We start from the raw sequence: 17,533 nt of genomic DNA, 5'->3' as shown, positions 1-17,533 counted from the left end.
ATCACCTCCCTTGACCTGCTGGCCACACTTGTCCTTACACAACCCAGGGTACCACTGGCCTTCTTGGCCACCAGGGCACACTGCTGGCCCATGGGCAACTTGCTGCTCACCAGAACTCCCAGGTCCTTCTCCACAGAGCTGCATTCCAACAGGTCAGCCCTAACCTGTACTAGTGCATGGGGTTGTTCCTCCCCAGATGCAAGACCCTACACTTGCCTTTATTGAACTTCATTTGGTTCCTCTACCAAACTCTCCAGCCTGCCCAGGTCTTGCTGAATGGTAGCGCAGCCTTCTGGTGTGTCAGCCACTCCTCCCAGTTTTGTACCATCAGCAAACTTGCTGAGGGTACACTCTGCCCCTGTATCAAGCGTTAAATTGCTCTTATCTCAACCCATGAGTTTTACCTTTTTCCAATTCTCCTTCCCATCTCAGCGGGGTGGTTGGGGGGGAGGGGGTGTAGAGTGAGCAAGTGGCTGTGTTGTAGTTAGTTGCCAGCTGGAGTTAAACCACAACAGCCATCCAGTAGGTTCTGAGTGTTGCAGCAAATGCCAAGCTTGAATAGATCAGCAGGGGAACCTAGCCCTAGATTAGAGCTATTAGACTTCAGTATCCAGCTCAGCATCCACATTAGCCATCAACTTTTGTTAGGTAAATTGAAGCCTACAACATTTTTACATTATGGAAAAGATGACTGAGAATACTCCCTGGCAGAACAAAAATAGCACAAAAAGCAGGAATCTCTTCTTACAGCTTAACCACAGAGTTGCAAAAGACCTTGACTCACTAAATCCAGACATTTTTTAAACAGTGCGATTTGCGGACGGAGTGAGAAATTAAAACATACCACTCAAAAGCTGGAATATTTTCTACCTTTGTATCTGACAAACAGTTGAAAAAAAAAAAAAAAGACCAAATGTCTAACCTCAGCTTCTACTTTGGCATAAAAAGCTCATAGCAACTAAGATGACATGACCTTGTGTAAGAGCTGCATAACAGCAATGCAATAGTTAGTAAGATACTCATATTTGCCAGTACTTGAAGTTTTAACAGCAACTGACTTCATATAAATACAAGAATTAGCAATGTCATTTAGTCAAAAGCATTAACTAGGATTAAGCCAGGTTTTAATCAGTGATATATTTAAGAACTTATTCAGTGATATCCACAAAGACTTAATTAAAGTTCACTCCTGTGCTATATTAATAATTTTGGTTTTCCCACTTTTCTGAAGAATTTTTAGAATTTCATAAAACCAGGATTTTCCAAGTCCGTTAATTTTCTAATTTGTATTCAGTATATCCAAATATAGTCAATTATGAAATCAAACCAACATTTAGGGGGTGGTGGAACTAGATGATCTTTAACAACCCTTCCAACCCAAACCATTCTATGATTCTACGATCTTTAAACCATGGGAAGTTTTGATAGGTAGTCACCAGTCTTGAGTTATGCTTCACCAATGTTAAATTTCTAGAACCAGAATTCGGGTTGGTATTTGCTTTTTTTAATATCGCATAAGATGCAATATAATGCAGCGCTTTGCCTCCTAATACAGAAAAATCAATGGATATGACAGAACATATATGCAGAACTAGGCTCAGCTGTAGAAAATAACAGAAATCACCACACAGTCAGTCACGTGAACACCTATGTGATGCAGTCCCTGTAATCTGAGAACACAAAAACTTTGTGTTACAGCTGCAAAGAAATTAACTTCGAGCAGCACTTAGAAGTGGCACCAGTAAGAACTACAGCCAGCCTAAAGGGTCAGTAGTAAGGGCATGTCTTAATAGGGACCATTTTAATCTACTTCCCTTTCTTACACTTTTCTGTAAGTATCCATTACTAATTATTATTCCTGATCTAAATAACTCCTTGGGGTCTGAAGCAATATGACTGAATTTATGACTTTAAATGTGTGCCTGAGAGTTCTCCATTTGTAGAGCCAACAAATGATCCTTCTAACTGAACACAGCAAAGCTCCTCAGTAGACCTTGTATACAGTAACTCTTACAGCGCTATTACAACCATTTATTGCTGTCAGACAATTTCCTGAGCAATACAGATAAACCTCCAGACTCAAGAATTAGAATTACAGTAACAACTTGCTAAATTTCTTATTCTTGTTTTAAATTCTATTTAAAGGTGATTTTGCTAGTTAGCTTTAAAGCCAAAGCAGCCTTCGCTTCCTGACTTCAGAAGCACTAACACCAACTGTCTTCAGTCTTGCAGGAAAGACTTCTTTTTCTAATGGTGGCCTTTATCCCTAGTGCACGACAAACTGCAACACCTACCTTTGCAATCTGATCAAACTTTCCAAAAAGTTCATTCAGCATCACTACTAGTTCCTTAGGAGAGCAGTCACTGGCGAGGCGAGTAAATCCTACAATGTCTGCATAAAGAATGCTGGACGAAAACAAAAGGAAGAAACAACATAATTAAAATATGAAGATATGTCTATTCCACAGTCAGCTTAAACATTAAAATACATTTAACAGAAAGCATCTCTCTCTTTGGAAAACAACTCCAGAAAAAAAGGAGTGTCTCAACTGATATAGAAGGCAATACATCAGTTCAAGACACATTATCTCCCCACAACAGGAAAGAAGCTCGCTTCAGCCTGAAAGTCTGTCTCCAAATTTTAATTTCACTGGACCACGTACACTGTTAAGCATCAGGAACTTACATTAATACAATTACTTCTACAGTTTCCACTTACCTAACATTTTGGTGCCTTTTTACATATAGACTGTGGAAGTTGTTGTCATGCATTTGCCTATTATCATTAGTTTCCTTTAGTCGTTCTATGATTGCTAGCTTCATTTCCATTGAGATATGAGCTGGCAGTATGGATAAAAGCAAATTTTCCTAAAAGGAGAGGGGGGGGAAAACTAACAATGTAAAATTCTTAATACAGTAAATTTGAAATTGTAAGTTTTAGTGACTGCAAAAAGGAATTAAAAAAACCCAAACAACAACAAACCAAACATCTTTATTCAAATAGTTTTTGAGTAATGCATGTCAGGTTTTCCAGAAAAGACTTACATTTCTGTTCTCAAAATCACCAATTTTACAGTTAAGTAAGGCCATTGTATATTTTTTTGTTTGTTTTTCCTTGTGACCTAGATGTGACATCTCTTTGTAACCATGAAAAACACAGAAATTCACTATTCAGTACTACAATTTCTGGATAAATGACAACTTATTTTGTCCACCAATCTCACTGTTATGTTAGCATTGCCTGATAAAGCGTCTGGTAAAAGCTTATATTCTGTAACGAACAATCTATGCAGTATTCAAAACCCTTGTGAATTCTTAAATACTGGAAAAGCAGCAACAGACACAACAGCATCAACAATGTGCTGCTACAGCTTAAATGAACCAGGAACTGATGCCACTGAAACAAAGTCTCCTGAACTGAGAATACAGACTCTTCAAAAACCACTTAGATTGTTTGACTATTCAGTGTCCTGTTTTACACTGGCTTTGACTTAAAAGCCCGTCATTCAGAGACAACCCTGCTAAGTTGCTGGGCAGAAGAGGAAGACAAAAATACGGTACTTTTAACCCAGGAAGGGCTCTACCACCCCAGAGATAGTCACCACAGAAGAGGAAATGCTGCATGGAGCAGCTACAAGCAGGAACTTTTTCTGATGACATCACCAGTAAAGTCAACACATTGTGTAACCGAGTAAAATGCTGCCCCTTTAGACCAAATCTTTGTCCCCTTTCCCTGAATAGCTGATGCAGTCCCATGAAGATGGCAGTAAGCTGCCAGGGTTGCTTAAGCAATGCCTGCTACCAAAAGGAAATGCCTTGGGAGCACAGTAGGAAGAGGGAGTTCTTGACCATCAAGTACTAGCCTACACTAAGTACAGAGAGCAGTTAGTTTGAGACTGCCCCCAGAAACAGAAATACCTCCTTCCCCTCCTCTAGTGTTTTAGAACTAGGAGAGTTAACCTTGGGGAACAATTTAAACCGATCCAGTGAATGTAACAGGGCCATCTGAGGCTGACGTTACACACTTCTCAAGGAAGTGACAAGGAAACCTGAACTGCATTTCTCGCATGGTTTTCACAGAGAAAAAGTGGGTGGCAAAAAGGAGACTCAAAATTGTGTAATAAATTACAACACAGATGAAAAGAAAAGTTGTCCATAGTCTTAAGCACATCTACACTTCAAACAAGCAACCATTAAAAAATCCAAACTTGCAAGTTACCACACCACCCAAAGAATGAGCACATACTGCCTGTGTAAGCTGATCAGATCCTTCCCTGGCTGCTGCACAGGGAAATTCTGCCAGGACTTTCACGCAGGTTTGTCATCTCATCTCACAAGATTAGCATCAGAGGACAGATCGCGCTAGCAGTGCGGCATTTTCTTCTTTTCCATTTGATCAAGTCAGTCACTTTCCAGCCCCTTCCTTTCATCTAATAACTGGTAGGCAGAGAACTCTGTAGACAGCTTTCTAGAGCTGCTGTTCTTAACCCTACTTATACCAGGATAAAAGAGGAAAGACGACCTAGTTTCAGCTTTGATACTTTACAGTCCTTCCTCGGTAAGAATTTCATGTTCCTTGCTTATTCTTTAAATACCACTAGAGTTTATGGAAATAAATAATAGCATACTAAAAAAACCTGCAATGTATTATGTGATTTTCTCCCCCCTTAGGCTGCAATTTTCTCCTTCTAGCAAAAGAAAAATAGCTTGTGAGACAAGAAAATGCAAGAACAACAATACTTTAGAATTCAAAACAAAAAAAAAAGTGAAAAAGGGAAGCACGAAACTAACTGCTGAACTTACCTTACAAGTCTTTTTCAGGGCATTAAGGGCATGTTCTTTTAAGTTGCCTTGGACCAGTCCTAGTAACATTTTATACTAAGAAAAAAATAACTAAAATAACTGGCAATTATGTCCCTGTTACAAATAGTGTGATTTTCACATAGACAAGCCACAGAGAACAGCTTCCTCCCTTTAACTTCCTTCTTTTGTTACAAATGGCACAACTTTTATTTTTGACACTAGGTGGGTATCACAAAGATTGGACTAAGCCTTTCAACATGCATTAGTCACCAACCTTAAAAATTACACAGACTTTAGAAATTAAAACAAATAATTCATAACATGAATTAGTTCACTCACTTGTTGCCTCTTTTCAATCTTCAATTTCATTCGGACCTGAATGCACTTTAATGTGTATCTATACAAATCCCACGAAGCAACCTGCATTTGGCGTTTGTGAAATGCACCCATCAAGTTACCACAAAGAAAAATGACAGCATTGGCAAGCAGCTGCACAAGAAGAAAAATATTTACCTACTGCAGAACAGTCATTGGTACTTCACTAATACACATACTAGTCCCTTAAAAACAGTCAGTCCCAGGCCACGTTCAATTTTTCTGTTACCTAGCCACATACCAAATTATACTGTTGGAATTAGCCAGGATGTACCTGGGAAGTGGAAACTAACTTTCACAGGCATTCCTGTAGGAACACACAGTAGTATAATGAAACAGAAAACTCTGCTATATCATTTAACATTTATTTGCAAGCGTTACTGTTTGACTTAGGGAGAACCAGCCTACAAATTCATGCATCAGCGTGCTGTGTGAAGTCTGACACACACCCGCATCAAAAGAGCTGGGATGCAACTTTGAACACACCCTATTAGTAAGTGTTGGGAACCCTGAAAGCACCCAGTAGCACTCTCTGGCCCTGCTGGCTCCCCGGAGCAGCAACAGTCCTTTTGATCCGCCCTGAAGGCAGTGCCAGATGAGGTTAGATAGACCCATCTGAAACAGCACTGACTGGGAAGAATGATCGCGATGAAGTTTGTCATACTTTGAGTAACTTAGTTAAAAAATTTAAATAATAAGTCTGCTTCTTCCACTTTGGTCACAAAACCAAAATGCATTGCAGATTAAATTAATTGCGATTTTATGAAAAGCATGCAAAACACAACAGGCCCAAGCACCAAATCCATGAATTTAAACATCCATGTGGAAGTTTAGAACTTATCTGAACAGGATAGTTATACCAATAACAAATAGTAATACGAGTAGGGTATTTAATTACTTAACCAAGTAGTAGTTCCTTACCTGAAATAGAATGGATTCCTTATTTTCCTGAGAAGTCATGCTTACCACAATGCTTAGAACAATAATATGGGAGAGAGCAGAAATAACGCTAATTATGACAGCACCTCGCATCCCAAAGGGTAGCATGGTATAAACTGTGAAGATTATGAAGAGAAAGAATGGCACCTTTGGAAAGAAAGGAAGAAAGAAAGAGAGGGGGGGGAAAGAAAAAAGTATTACATATCCATGTTATTAGGCACCTGCCCAAAATTCACTACAGAACAGGGAGGAAAATAGCAGGATTCTTGCTCATTTTCAGGCCGAACAATTAAATACTGACATTTCAAAAGCACAATTAAAACCATAAGGACAGTGGTAGTCCTAAAAGCTTTGAGGGAATTAGCAGCTATAGATTCATAGATAAGACAGTTTAACATGTCATAACACCTTTAAGTTTTTCAGTTGTCCTTGCCCTTCATCCTTAATTTATCTATTACAGCTGAAGATGCACTTTGTACATCATGTGGCAGGAACAGTGTGTTGCAAGGATAGCAATATTGAAAAGAATCAGATTTTTCACCTTTTCCAAGGTATTATTCCAATTTTAACATCACCTGATCACACGTGTATGTTTACTCCATATTTGATAAAAACTAAAAATCCAATCAATACTTCCTAGTGCTGACACAAGAAAATAGTCATTATTGCCACTAACTACGTATTTAGCTGCACAAATTTTATGGAATACACAATGGTCCAACTAAACTGCTAGGAATCAGAAGGAAAGTACATAAAACTTGAATCCATATTTATAGATTTGTCATGGTGTTTAGCTCGTATATATGGAAACTAATAACCCCGATTAGAGGAAAACATTGCCGTGCTCCTGGCTCAGTGCCATCTCATCACTGCAACTCAACTTGCGCCGTTCCAGACATGAGCTTCCTTCGAGGAAGTCTCAAGGCTCAGCCTGCACTTTTTTGTCAGAATAAATAGCTTGGTTGGGGCAACAACAAACAAAAAACCAAGCAAATAAAAGTTTTCATTCAACAAAAGTAATCTTTTCAGTTAATCTTTATTATTTTAGCTGGGCTAAAAAAAAAATTGAAAAAAATGCTTTTTTGTCATATGCACAACCCCTATCACACAATGTTCTGAACACTGTGAAACAGTTTTATAAGCATGAACAACCAAAGGTTTTACCTGCATTTAAACAGTAGTTTTAATTAGTGATAAATTCATAACTTGAGATAAAAGTCTGAAATTAACTTGTTCACTGCTACTTTTTAATCTAGAGTTTCCTCATATTTTAGGCTTTCAGCCAACATTACTATTATCACATGACAAGAACACAAGACATTGGCTTGCAACACTGAAAGCAGCAAAACCAAATCTTGCTTCCCTACACGTCTGTACTTACAGTTAAGAACAGTAATATTTTTTCCCTAAGGTAATAGCCTTTTCCTTAAGTTAAAAAATACTGAATAGCAACTCTAAATACATGGTGCTGGATCCAGGCCACAATACAAATCAGGTTTTGGTTGTTTAACTGATAATTTATATATAGATATAAATTATCTCTTTTTGAAATAAAGAGGGGAAGGGGAAGAGTCAGTAAAACAAGATAAAATGTAATTTTTATTTCAATAAAAATTCTTCTGTTTACATTATGAAAGCTTAGGAGGAGTTTCCTACAGATTATGATATTTTTGGCATCATGAAGTCGCCCATCTTCTGATCAGAGATACTAAGCAATGAATTTTAGCCACACCCAGCTATGCCAGGATGTGTCATTAATTCTTATTGTTCACTTCACCTCTCCCACTGATTTGAAAACATGCTCCCTAGGGCACACCCAGCTCTAGAGTCCTTACACACTTCTTGAACACCACTTTGACCCATGTAAATTAACCAAGCAAGTATTATTAATGAAAAATTCTCTCGAAGATTAATTCATAATAATTAAGATTTAGTAAAAATCTTAAATAAAAATACAATTCAATTACAATTTCAAGATGCAATTCTTGCACAGATTTATGCAGTTATCTAATTGTCAGCTGAACTGTATTTTTACTATAATAAAGAATACAAACCAAGATTTACTATAATGAACGAGTAAAATTAGGAAACTGAACCTAAACCTCAAGAAAATAATTATGTAGTTAGAACATTCAGAAAAAATAAAGTACATAAACACATCCATATATACTGACAGCCAGTTCTACGTATCTTAACAAACAAGACATACATACCTGTTCCCACGACTGATAATCATTTTCTTTTTCAAAAAGTGATACATATCCTATGATTAAGAAGCAAATCCAAATCGTAACTCCAAATAATGTTAGCCATCTCCGAAACAGGGATTCAATACATAAAAGTAAGTACATGACTGCAAATATGACAAGAGCAGCACATACTGCAATAATGAAGGCAAGATGATAAGGTGCTTCCTGCAAAAGCAAAACAAAGTGTTACACTTGGTCTAAACGTCAGCTTTAGAAAAAAAAGAAAACCAACAGAAAATGCACCTATACTGTCCTGGAAACAGCTTAGATAGCTTTAAAATATGCTAACCTGAGCTGCTAAGTAGTCTAGCTGTGGCAGCAATAACACTTTCTGATATTCACACATATACGGATAATGCAATAAATACTATTACAGATACTCAGTCTACCCCAGTTACACCATAATTATTTCCCAAATTAGTGGGTTTTGGTTTTGTCTTTTAAGCCATGTTCTAACTATACATTATACAATGTAGATGTACCCAAAGAAATGCATTTAAGGAGTTTGAGCTTTGCTAAAAAGGAGTAGAACAGCTCTTTTCCCAAGTTTTACAGGAGATGACTTATAACATACAAATAATGTTGCTATTTCTTTCTTTTTTTAAGAAATTAAAGCTAAAAGGGATACAAATGCAATTGGTGAGATTAGATTTGTTGCTAAAAGAGACACATAAAGCACAGTATTTGGAAAGCAGTGTTAGAAGTCAATGAAGGTTTATAACAGCTTCCTTATTACCTTTCTACAACATTATCTTTAAATCAACTCCCCTTTTTACCAGCTGTCAACTGGGCTGGCTTGAAGAATACCTAATTTCTTTACAGAGTATCATATTATGCTACACAATAAAAAATTATTTAAGACGCAGCTTTCCTATGCCTATAGGATCCCTGCTCTTTGCTAAATATTGATTCAATGGATCACCCATCATACCGGGAGATTCCTGTTGTGGTTTTATTATTGACAAAAAAAGAATATAAATTAATATCTACAAATCCTTTTATAAAAAAATCACCTCATGAATTCATAACCAATGAATTACTGTATTAATTCACACCTCTTAGATGACAAAAAAGAAAATAAGAGAAAAGGAGGATGTTTTAACTTACGGTAGTAAGTAATAAAGGGGCCAAGGAAGGAAACAAGAACTTAGCTACCATTTTGCATAATTATTATTTGTTCATATATAGAGGATATACAGAGGAAAGAACAATCCTTACAGTAACTGTGCCTGTGCCTGACAACTCTCTCCTCTCTTTCCTGTCCCTTCAAAAACATACAGAGCATTATGTACACAATTACTTGACTCCTTTCAACATTGCAACTTCGATACCACGTTGCTCAAAAAATTATTTAGCCGGAAATGTTTTACGTGCCATTACAGTGATTCCTCATAATCTTTGAAAACATTGAACACAAAGAAAAAAGTATACTCACATCAATGACGAAGAAGATTATAATAAGAGTAGTCCAGAAGATGACTGCAATGAAGAGCAGCAGTAGCAGGAGTGGATGCTGCTGGCTTGTGTAGCGGTACTTCTCATAGAGTGGGTCTGATAGCCTGCAGTCATCATTTTCATTGAAGAAGTATTTACCTTTAGCTGGCATTTTCTCCCAGGCTGTCTGCTGTTTTTCTGAGTTCCCAGTGCACACAATAAGACACAGCTGAAGCTACTGCTTCAAGAAGTTCTGTCTTTTTGCCGCTGCCTCTGCGATCTTTAGGCACACCAAGCAACCCACGCTCTCCAGTTTTACTTCTCATGAGCATTAACTTCAGGATTTCCAATGCAACCAGAAGCAAAAGAGTTAGCCTCCCCAAAACCACGGGCAATTCATCGCCAGCTCTATGCTTGAACCTTTAGATCAACTTGTATCTGTGCAGATAGGAGTTTTTGGCAGGTTTTTTGTTTGTTGGTTTTCTCGGGTTTTGGTTTTTTGTTATTATTTTGCAAGTCTCTTAACTCCTTTCCATAAGCTTGAATCTCATTTCCTGGGATTAACTCTGCAGAGAGACAGTATTATTAAATTAACATATTCACTTAAGTGTACACAGTGTTCCCCAAGGAAGAAGGAGGGGGAAAAAAAAAGGTACACTCCTTAAACTTCCTATCTGCATGCTCTAACCAGCAAGCAAAGCTGTTTCTTGCTGGCGGGGTGGCAGCCCCACAGCTCCATGCATGGGCAGTGCTGCCAGCGGCCACAGAGGCAGGGCTCGGGCAGCGCTGCCAACGGCTGCCCTGCAGGCGCCAGCTGCACCTTTCTCTAACTGAAACGTTTTCATATGAACAATGTACTAAATTCGTTTCCTTTTGAGCAAATGACATAGTTTCCATAAGCATGTTGCGTAACTGAATATTAACAACTCTTCTGAAGTGATGCACCCACCTGTGTGTACGTATACCTACAAAATCTTTAATCATAATACACATTGTATTATTTTTCAAAACATGCATCTTCAAGAAATCCTTTTTTATTTCTTTCACTTTTTAATTAAAAAGCATAGAAAATGAGAAAAGACTACAGCTGTCCAAGCCAAAATTCAATAAAACTTTTTTTTTAAGGAAAAAAAAAAGATACTTGACATCTAGTTCTGTCTATTTAGTTCAGCTCTATTTAATAGTGTTTCCAAGGCAATAGATGTGTTCTGTTAACAATGAACATTAAGGAATGAACTGTATTGTTAATTACTAATGACCAATGTTTTTTTAATAGATTCATGAATAATATAATTCACTCAATGCCAACAAACATAAAACAAAAAAAAAAGGCAGGGGAATGGGACGGAGGGAAGCATGAAAACCAGGATTTCAGAAGAAGTCTTATTAAAACTTGATAACAGGACAACAGCTTCTTTGCACTTGACTGCCATCACCATGGTGCCCAAGGCCATTGCTCTGGGGAGAAAGAACCCACCAAAAGACTTGCAGAAAAGCCAAATCCTAGCCACTTACTCTCAAAAGGCAAAATGCTTAACCACACACATCTGTTTAGACTACATTCACACTACAATCGAAAGTGCTGTTAAGGAAAAAGTTTCAGAAACCGCACTGAGTGATTTAGTCTCTGTAAATAGAGGCAAACACTATCATACCACCCAATCATTAATGACCAAGTGGGCATAAACAGATATACCAATACTGAGATAGAACAAACAAAAAAAGTGAACTTTTGCAGCAAAATTAATAACTACAACTTCTTCCTAGAGTATACTGCAAACTCGGGTTAATCATAAAAAGAGAAAACACCATATTGCCTCACTTTTATTCAGTAACACCCAGAATAAACTCACACACGTATTAAAACCTGAATTAAAATTTAAGACATCTTTCCCATATATAATTAATGGTACACCTAGTATCTCACCTGCACTGGTTACTACTGAGCTTTACTCCATAATAAAAGGCCTCCCATCTTCCACCTGAAAAAATTCTTCTGGTACTCATACCATTTGCATGTGCGTAACAATGCTCTTGCAAAGGTGTGTGAACGCATCTTAGAAATCACTGATACTTTAAGAAGATGCCAAGGCCAAGATGAAACTGAAACATTCATGCATTTTCCAAGTCATGCAGGTGACTGCAGAATTACTTCACTCGAGTGTAGGCCAGTTTTTCCGAAGAGGGAACTGACAGAAGGTGTGCACAGAGGCCAGTATTGTAATTTTAATTCATCTTTCCGTTACAAAGATGACAAGCTACAGACAGTGGGAAGGTTACAACTGTGACTCACTAGAGGCGCAAACAACTCACTAAACAGCCTGAAGAATCCCTGTACCATGAGGGTGGGAGTGTAGGAACACACTCTGCCTGATGTGATCCACTATACATAACAGACAACAGGTTTGCTGTCCCAGTTCCCTCTAAAGGTGAATTTTCGGAACAAAAACAATGAAAAAGTTCCTTAATATAACTGCAGAAATAAGATTTTGAGGGTATTTTTTATGATAATATTTATTTTGAGAGGCAGCTTTATTTTTCCAGTTAGCAGGAACGAATCCATTGTCTAAAAATAACTAATAATTGCTAAGCAGTAAAACATTTGCAACTATGAGAGACAATTAATCCTGTCTTGGGCTACTTAATATTGAATTCCAAGGAAAATTACTGCACGGCTTGCTTTCTGTAATTTTATGCTTCTATGTCAATGAAAAAACAATACCAGGGACAATCTCTATTCTTCAGAACTGTACTGTGAGGCTGTGGTTCAGTTATCTAACGTTCAAAAGATTAAAAAAATGTCAAATGTCAGCTTAGAACTACTTCTGAATATTATTTGAGAGTTTTACAAGACACCAAGTTGGAGAGAAATGTCTGTTCAACGGTTTAATCCATTTTAATAAAAAAAGAGATTGCTACCTTATCGATTTGTGTATTCCTCCGCTGATCTTCATAGATATACATTACAAGTAATTATGAATAATCCTGGGTCACAGCGTTTTCTTCTCAAAACTCTGTTAGGTAAAGAAACCCCCAAACAATACTATATTGATTTACCAAGAATCTATAATACACTACATAAATGCTACTGTGAGATGTATAATTCAACTCCTGAACTAGTTTCAATCTGCATCCCATGTCCCACTACCACTGCCACCCCCCTTTTTAAAAACTACTACAGAGCAATGTGTGCTCCTGCAGTACATGTTTTAAAATGCAAGTTACTTGCAACACAAAATTAGCTGAGAATCGTGCAATTATGCATTAGTTAAATAAACATGGTTTTGTGTGACAAATGTAATGACTTGCCAGTCATCACCTTCCAATCAAAAACAGAAATTCACACATGCACATGTCAGTATAGGAATTGCATTTCAGCTCCAAAACCACTCCAAACACTTAAACAGCTTTTTGAGGTCTTTTTTTTTTTTTTTTTTTTTTTTTAAGATATTATGGGTATTACCCTCTTCCCATTAACATACAAGACAACCTTTTTTTTTTTTTTTTAAAGAAATTTTAACAGACTTGGCTGAAAGCCACCGCTTTTTGTGCCCCTCCCCTTCTCTGAATTTTTTCCAGCAACCTTCTGAAAATGTAGAAGACCGGCTTGAGAGAGAAAAAGATTTTGTCTCACAGATGGCACCACACACTAGTAAAAGCATCCATTTAACATACTCTTTTTTACATATTTAAGGATCACGTGAGTATTTTGCTTTTTTTGGTCATTGTTTCTTAGAGATTTGCCATTCTGACACCACAAGAGAGGTGTAACCCTGAAATGGCAGCAGGCCACAAAAACCAAATAGCACTCCCAGCAGCACCAGTGGCAAACACACCAAGCCAAACGGGGACTGGATGTGGGCTGCTGCCATAAGACCATGGAGCTCTGATCATCAGTTTATCAAGAAAGCACCTCATTTCTTTAGAAACCTTCACTGTGTTCAAAGAATTAGAAAGGAGAAGGAGCCATCTGCCAACCAGGTTAATATATAAGAAACAACCCCAGCAGTATGGGTTGGAAACGGCACTGAAAACCCACAGGAACATCTGCCAAACAAACAAACAAACACTATTTACTCAGATCTGGGCTGGCTCCACAGTCATCTGCATGCCAATTACCGTGAAACACATCTGGTCAGACAAAAGAAATTTGCCCAGTGAATATGTAAGAACACCAGACATGTGATAGGCATAAAAGATTGGACAATAGGATTCCTTCCAGAAGGTGAATCAGAATAGCTTCAGCCTTCCAAATCTACTCTGTTTCAGGTACAGAACAAGGTTGCATTCAGATTCAGCAACAGAAAGTTATCTAGCTAAGTACTGGGCAAGACCTGGCGCACATGCACAGCCACCTTTCACTTGCGAGCAAAAAAGACAGCGTTTCTATCATCCACAAATCTGAGTATTTCTGACTGCTCTATGCTTTCCTTCCCATAGCTAGGAATTTCCAAGCATTGCTAAACTCTCCGGTCTCCTACTGACAAAGCCATAGGATTTTGTTACAGAAAATATGAAAGCAAACAGTTCATTACGCTGCTAAGCTTGGACTGAAGCTCTTTTGTTCTCCCAGGCTAGCTGAAACTGTCCACAGTGCTTTGTGTCAATACACAATGTTTTCTTAAGAATTGGCCTGGACTCAACAGTTGCAGAATAGACATGACCGTACTACAGAGCCTATGGAGAGCGAGGGTTTTAAAGAGAACTGAAACATGATATCATGGGCTACACTAACAAGTCATATGACAAAAGTCAAAGAAGCCCCCCCCCCCCCTTTTTTTTTTTTTTCCTCCAGTTTGCCCAAGGTAAGTAGCTACAAAAATGCAAGTCTCTTCACAAGAAAAATTTAGGAACATGCACCACATAGACCAACTCTTTACTGAGGCAAAGCAGAAAGTTCAGGGCAGATGAGGTAAATCAGCTGATGGCGTAAGAACACGATTCCTCGTGCCTCCAAAGCAGCAAGGACTCCCCCATTTCTCATCTCCAGCCTTGTCATAAACAATATGCAATATGCCCCTGCTTAACAGCCTTCCCCCCATGCACTTGCATTGCAGGCATATTTTCGTAATATACTTTCATAATATCGCTAGTTATTAAACAGTGCATCATTCTTCCTTCCATCTGATATTCCAAATAGGCTATTGCTACTTTCCAAGGAACACCAGCACTGTATTTTCCATTCTAATAGCCAAGGGTTACCCAAATAATTTCGTTAGCACCTCAGATTTATTCTCTGGTCAGGTGACCATCTGTAAAATAATGTGTTTGCAAGTTGGAGGTGATTTTTGCTCCCAGTGATTCACTCGGCCCTACCTGTGCACAGTCCAACCAGCATAGATGAAGCAAGCACAGAACAGCCAGGAAAAGTCAAGCTGATTTTTCTATCAACTTGAAATAGAAACATTTCAAATACTTGCATTTCCTAAGCCCCTTGAAACTTGTAGATACAAAGGTTTTATTTGTCTGAAACAATACTGAATGGGCAAATGCTGCAAAGCTCCAGGATTCTCAAGATGCCTCTCAAGGTATATTGACATTAAAATTTGGCTTGAGTCTGGTAATAACTAAAGGGTCTTGCCCCTGGGCCCCAGCTCTTTCAACCAGCAGTAATGTTCACTATCCAGCAGCTCATCCCTAATCCTCACTGCCTGCTTGGAGCCAAAGGTAGGAGCTGCTTTTGTACACACATCCATCTCAACTATCTCTCGGTCATCCACTTTCCACCTAGAGCTTAAGTAAGCAGCAGGGGCCCATCAGTTTTCCCTCACAACATGCAGGTGCATTTGTTTCAGGCACACTGCATTTTGCCTTTTTTTGCTAGCTTGGTTGCAGGCTGGGGAGCGGGTCTGGTAAACGTGCACCCTCCTGCCCACTCGCTCACGCAGCAGGATGCTCAGGTGGCCAGTGACCACATCCTTTGTCCCCTCTCTTGGGAGAACTATTTACAGCAGCTAGTGACCAAGTTAATGCCTTTCAAATGGGATCTGAGTACATTGCAGTTCTGTTCTTCAAAGCTACTGATGTATTCCCAAACACATCCACAGTAACTGCCTGGACAATTTTTAAAGTATTTTTTCCACTTAGCTGTTCATTTGCCAAGGACGCAAGTCTTGCTCACCTAAAGCTGCCTGTTTGCTAAAAAGCAGTCTCACCCATGGAATTTTAGAACAAACCCCAATAGTAAGAGCCAAGTGAAGTGATATACGTTGCCTTATTCCTCTCAAAAACTGCTGCACAAAAGCAAGCAGAACCAGTTTTTCCATCTTTAACTACTACAGCACCAATGACTGAGGGTACAGTTATGATTTCCATTCTACCTTTTCTTTCACATAAATGACAACAGTGTTTCTAAAATTACTTTAGCAATTTCCATGACAAGAATGATTGCTGACCATAATTACCCATTAACAGATATTAAAAGGGAATTAGAAATCTATGAACATCCAGTAGAATAAACGAAGGAGATTAGTAGCTGTATTATGAATCTCAGGCAAGAATCTCTCTAGTCTAGTGGACTCCACAACGATTCAGTCTAGGAAACGAACATTAGCAATCCAAATATACAACACAGAAATACCGTTCACATTAGAGACCACACTTCTTTCTTTTAGACTTGGCTTTCAAATGCCAGCCTGCAGTCACCTTAGCTTTTTCTACTCATACGAAAATATTAAAGGTGAACAGATGCATTTTTAATGACCTATCTGCTAGCAGTGGTAAATATTACTTGCACAGGTAAGTTTCTTTGCAAAGGTTAACATATATATATATTTCGAAGGTTTTCATGTGAAATTTCACCTTCCTTAATTACATTTAATTTCTGAAGAGCTCCTTCTACAATACAGAAAAATCTTACTTCTATTTACCTTCTATTTTCTTACAAAAAGTAACATACCCACTTCAACACATCATCATGCAAAACTGTATTTACATTAAAAAGCCTAATCGATACAAAAAAGTAGTCTGCCAAAAAAAAAAATCAGGAGGCAGAAGAAGTCCCACCATGTGTCAGAACAATTGGTAAAATACAACACTACACCACCTAGGCTGTGCCTTTGAACACTGAGAGCCATGACAATGATAGTGTTAAGTATACTGCAAAGAAAGTGTTGAAATTGAACTCTTATTATTCATTCTTATTTCAATAGATTGCTTCTTCTCAAGTATCGGTTCTACAATAACCTTTAAAATAGGAATAACAAGTTGCATAATTTGAAAATTGTTTTTCAGTCACTAGAAGAAATGGAAGATGTGAAATAACAGAGGTTTGAAAAACAACTGAGCTCAACAGCCAGGTCAGACCACCCAAAGGAGGGGGTTCTCACCCACTCAGACCCCCTGTCCTATGCCAGCTGCATGGCCTGCCTGCCCAGGCACCCACCTCCTGCACCTGCCGAGCTCCAAAGGGAAGTTTGGAAGAAGTCATCAAATACAACAATATAAAGGTTGGTTTTGGCAGGTTCCTTCTCTGACAGGGTGGTGGATTGCAACAGTGAGAAGAGGTATAAATGAGCCAGCCTGGTGTCTGAAAAGGAAAGGCAAACCACAAATAGGAAAGCAAGGCCAGCAGCAAGTTGTTAAACTGACTCATCACTTCTCACAGGTCCACAGCCTAAGAAAAAGAATACAAAGAATATCACTTTTAGAACTGGGGGTGTTGTTGCTTATTTTTTAATACCACTATTATTACAGAATGTGCTTTGAGGAAAGAGATTACAGTCACAGAAAGA

At 38.3% G+C, this 17,533-nt stretch overlaps 1 protein-coding gene across 3 annotated transcripts in view; it reads right to left on the bottom strand.

The window, feature by feature from the left end:
- Positions 1 to 17,533, bottom strand: part of ADCY7 (adenylate cyclase 7) — a 67,749-nt gene that overhangs the window by 25,969 nt on the left and 24,247 nt on the right. For 2 of the 3 annotated variants that reach the window (XM_040615042.1, XM_040615045.1), the window contains 6 exons: positions 9,802 to 10,366; positions 8,331 to 8,531; positions 6,100 to 6,264; positions 5,143 to 5,292; positions 2,720 to 2,868; positions 2,295 to 2,406 (listed from right to left, as the gene is read on the bottom strand). In XM_040615042.1, coding sequence (XP_040470976.1) covers positions 2,295 to 2,406; positions 2,720 to 2,868; positions 5,143 to 5,292; positions 6,100 to 6,264; positions 8,331 to 8,531; positions 9,802 to 9,972 — 948 coding nt within the window. In that variant the 5' untranslated portion in view covers positions 9,973 to 10,366. Of the gene's footprint in view, positions 1 to 2,294; positions 2,407 to 2,719; positions 2,869 to 5,142; positions 5,293 to 6,099; positions 6,265 to 8,330; positions 8,532 to 9,801; positions 10,367 to 12,719; positions 12,815 to 17,533 lie in introns of all 3 variants that reach the window. The other variant, XM_040615044.1, reaches the window with a different exon arrangement.

Source organism: Falco naumanni, chromosome 15, assembly GCF_017639655.2.
Source record: "Falco naumanni isolate bFalNau1 chromosome 15, bFalNau1.pat, whole genome shotgun sequence".
NCBI lineage: Eukaryota > Metazoa > Chordata > Aves > Falconiformes > Falconidae > Falco > Falco naumanni.
The sequence above is the reverse complement of the archived record's forward strand: the minus strand, read 5'-3'. Positions and strand labels throughout refer to the sequence as shown.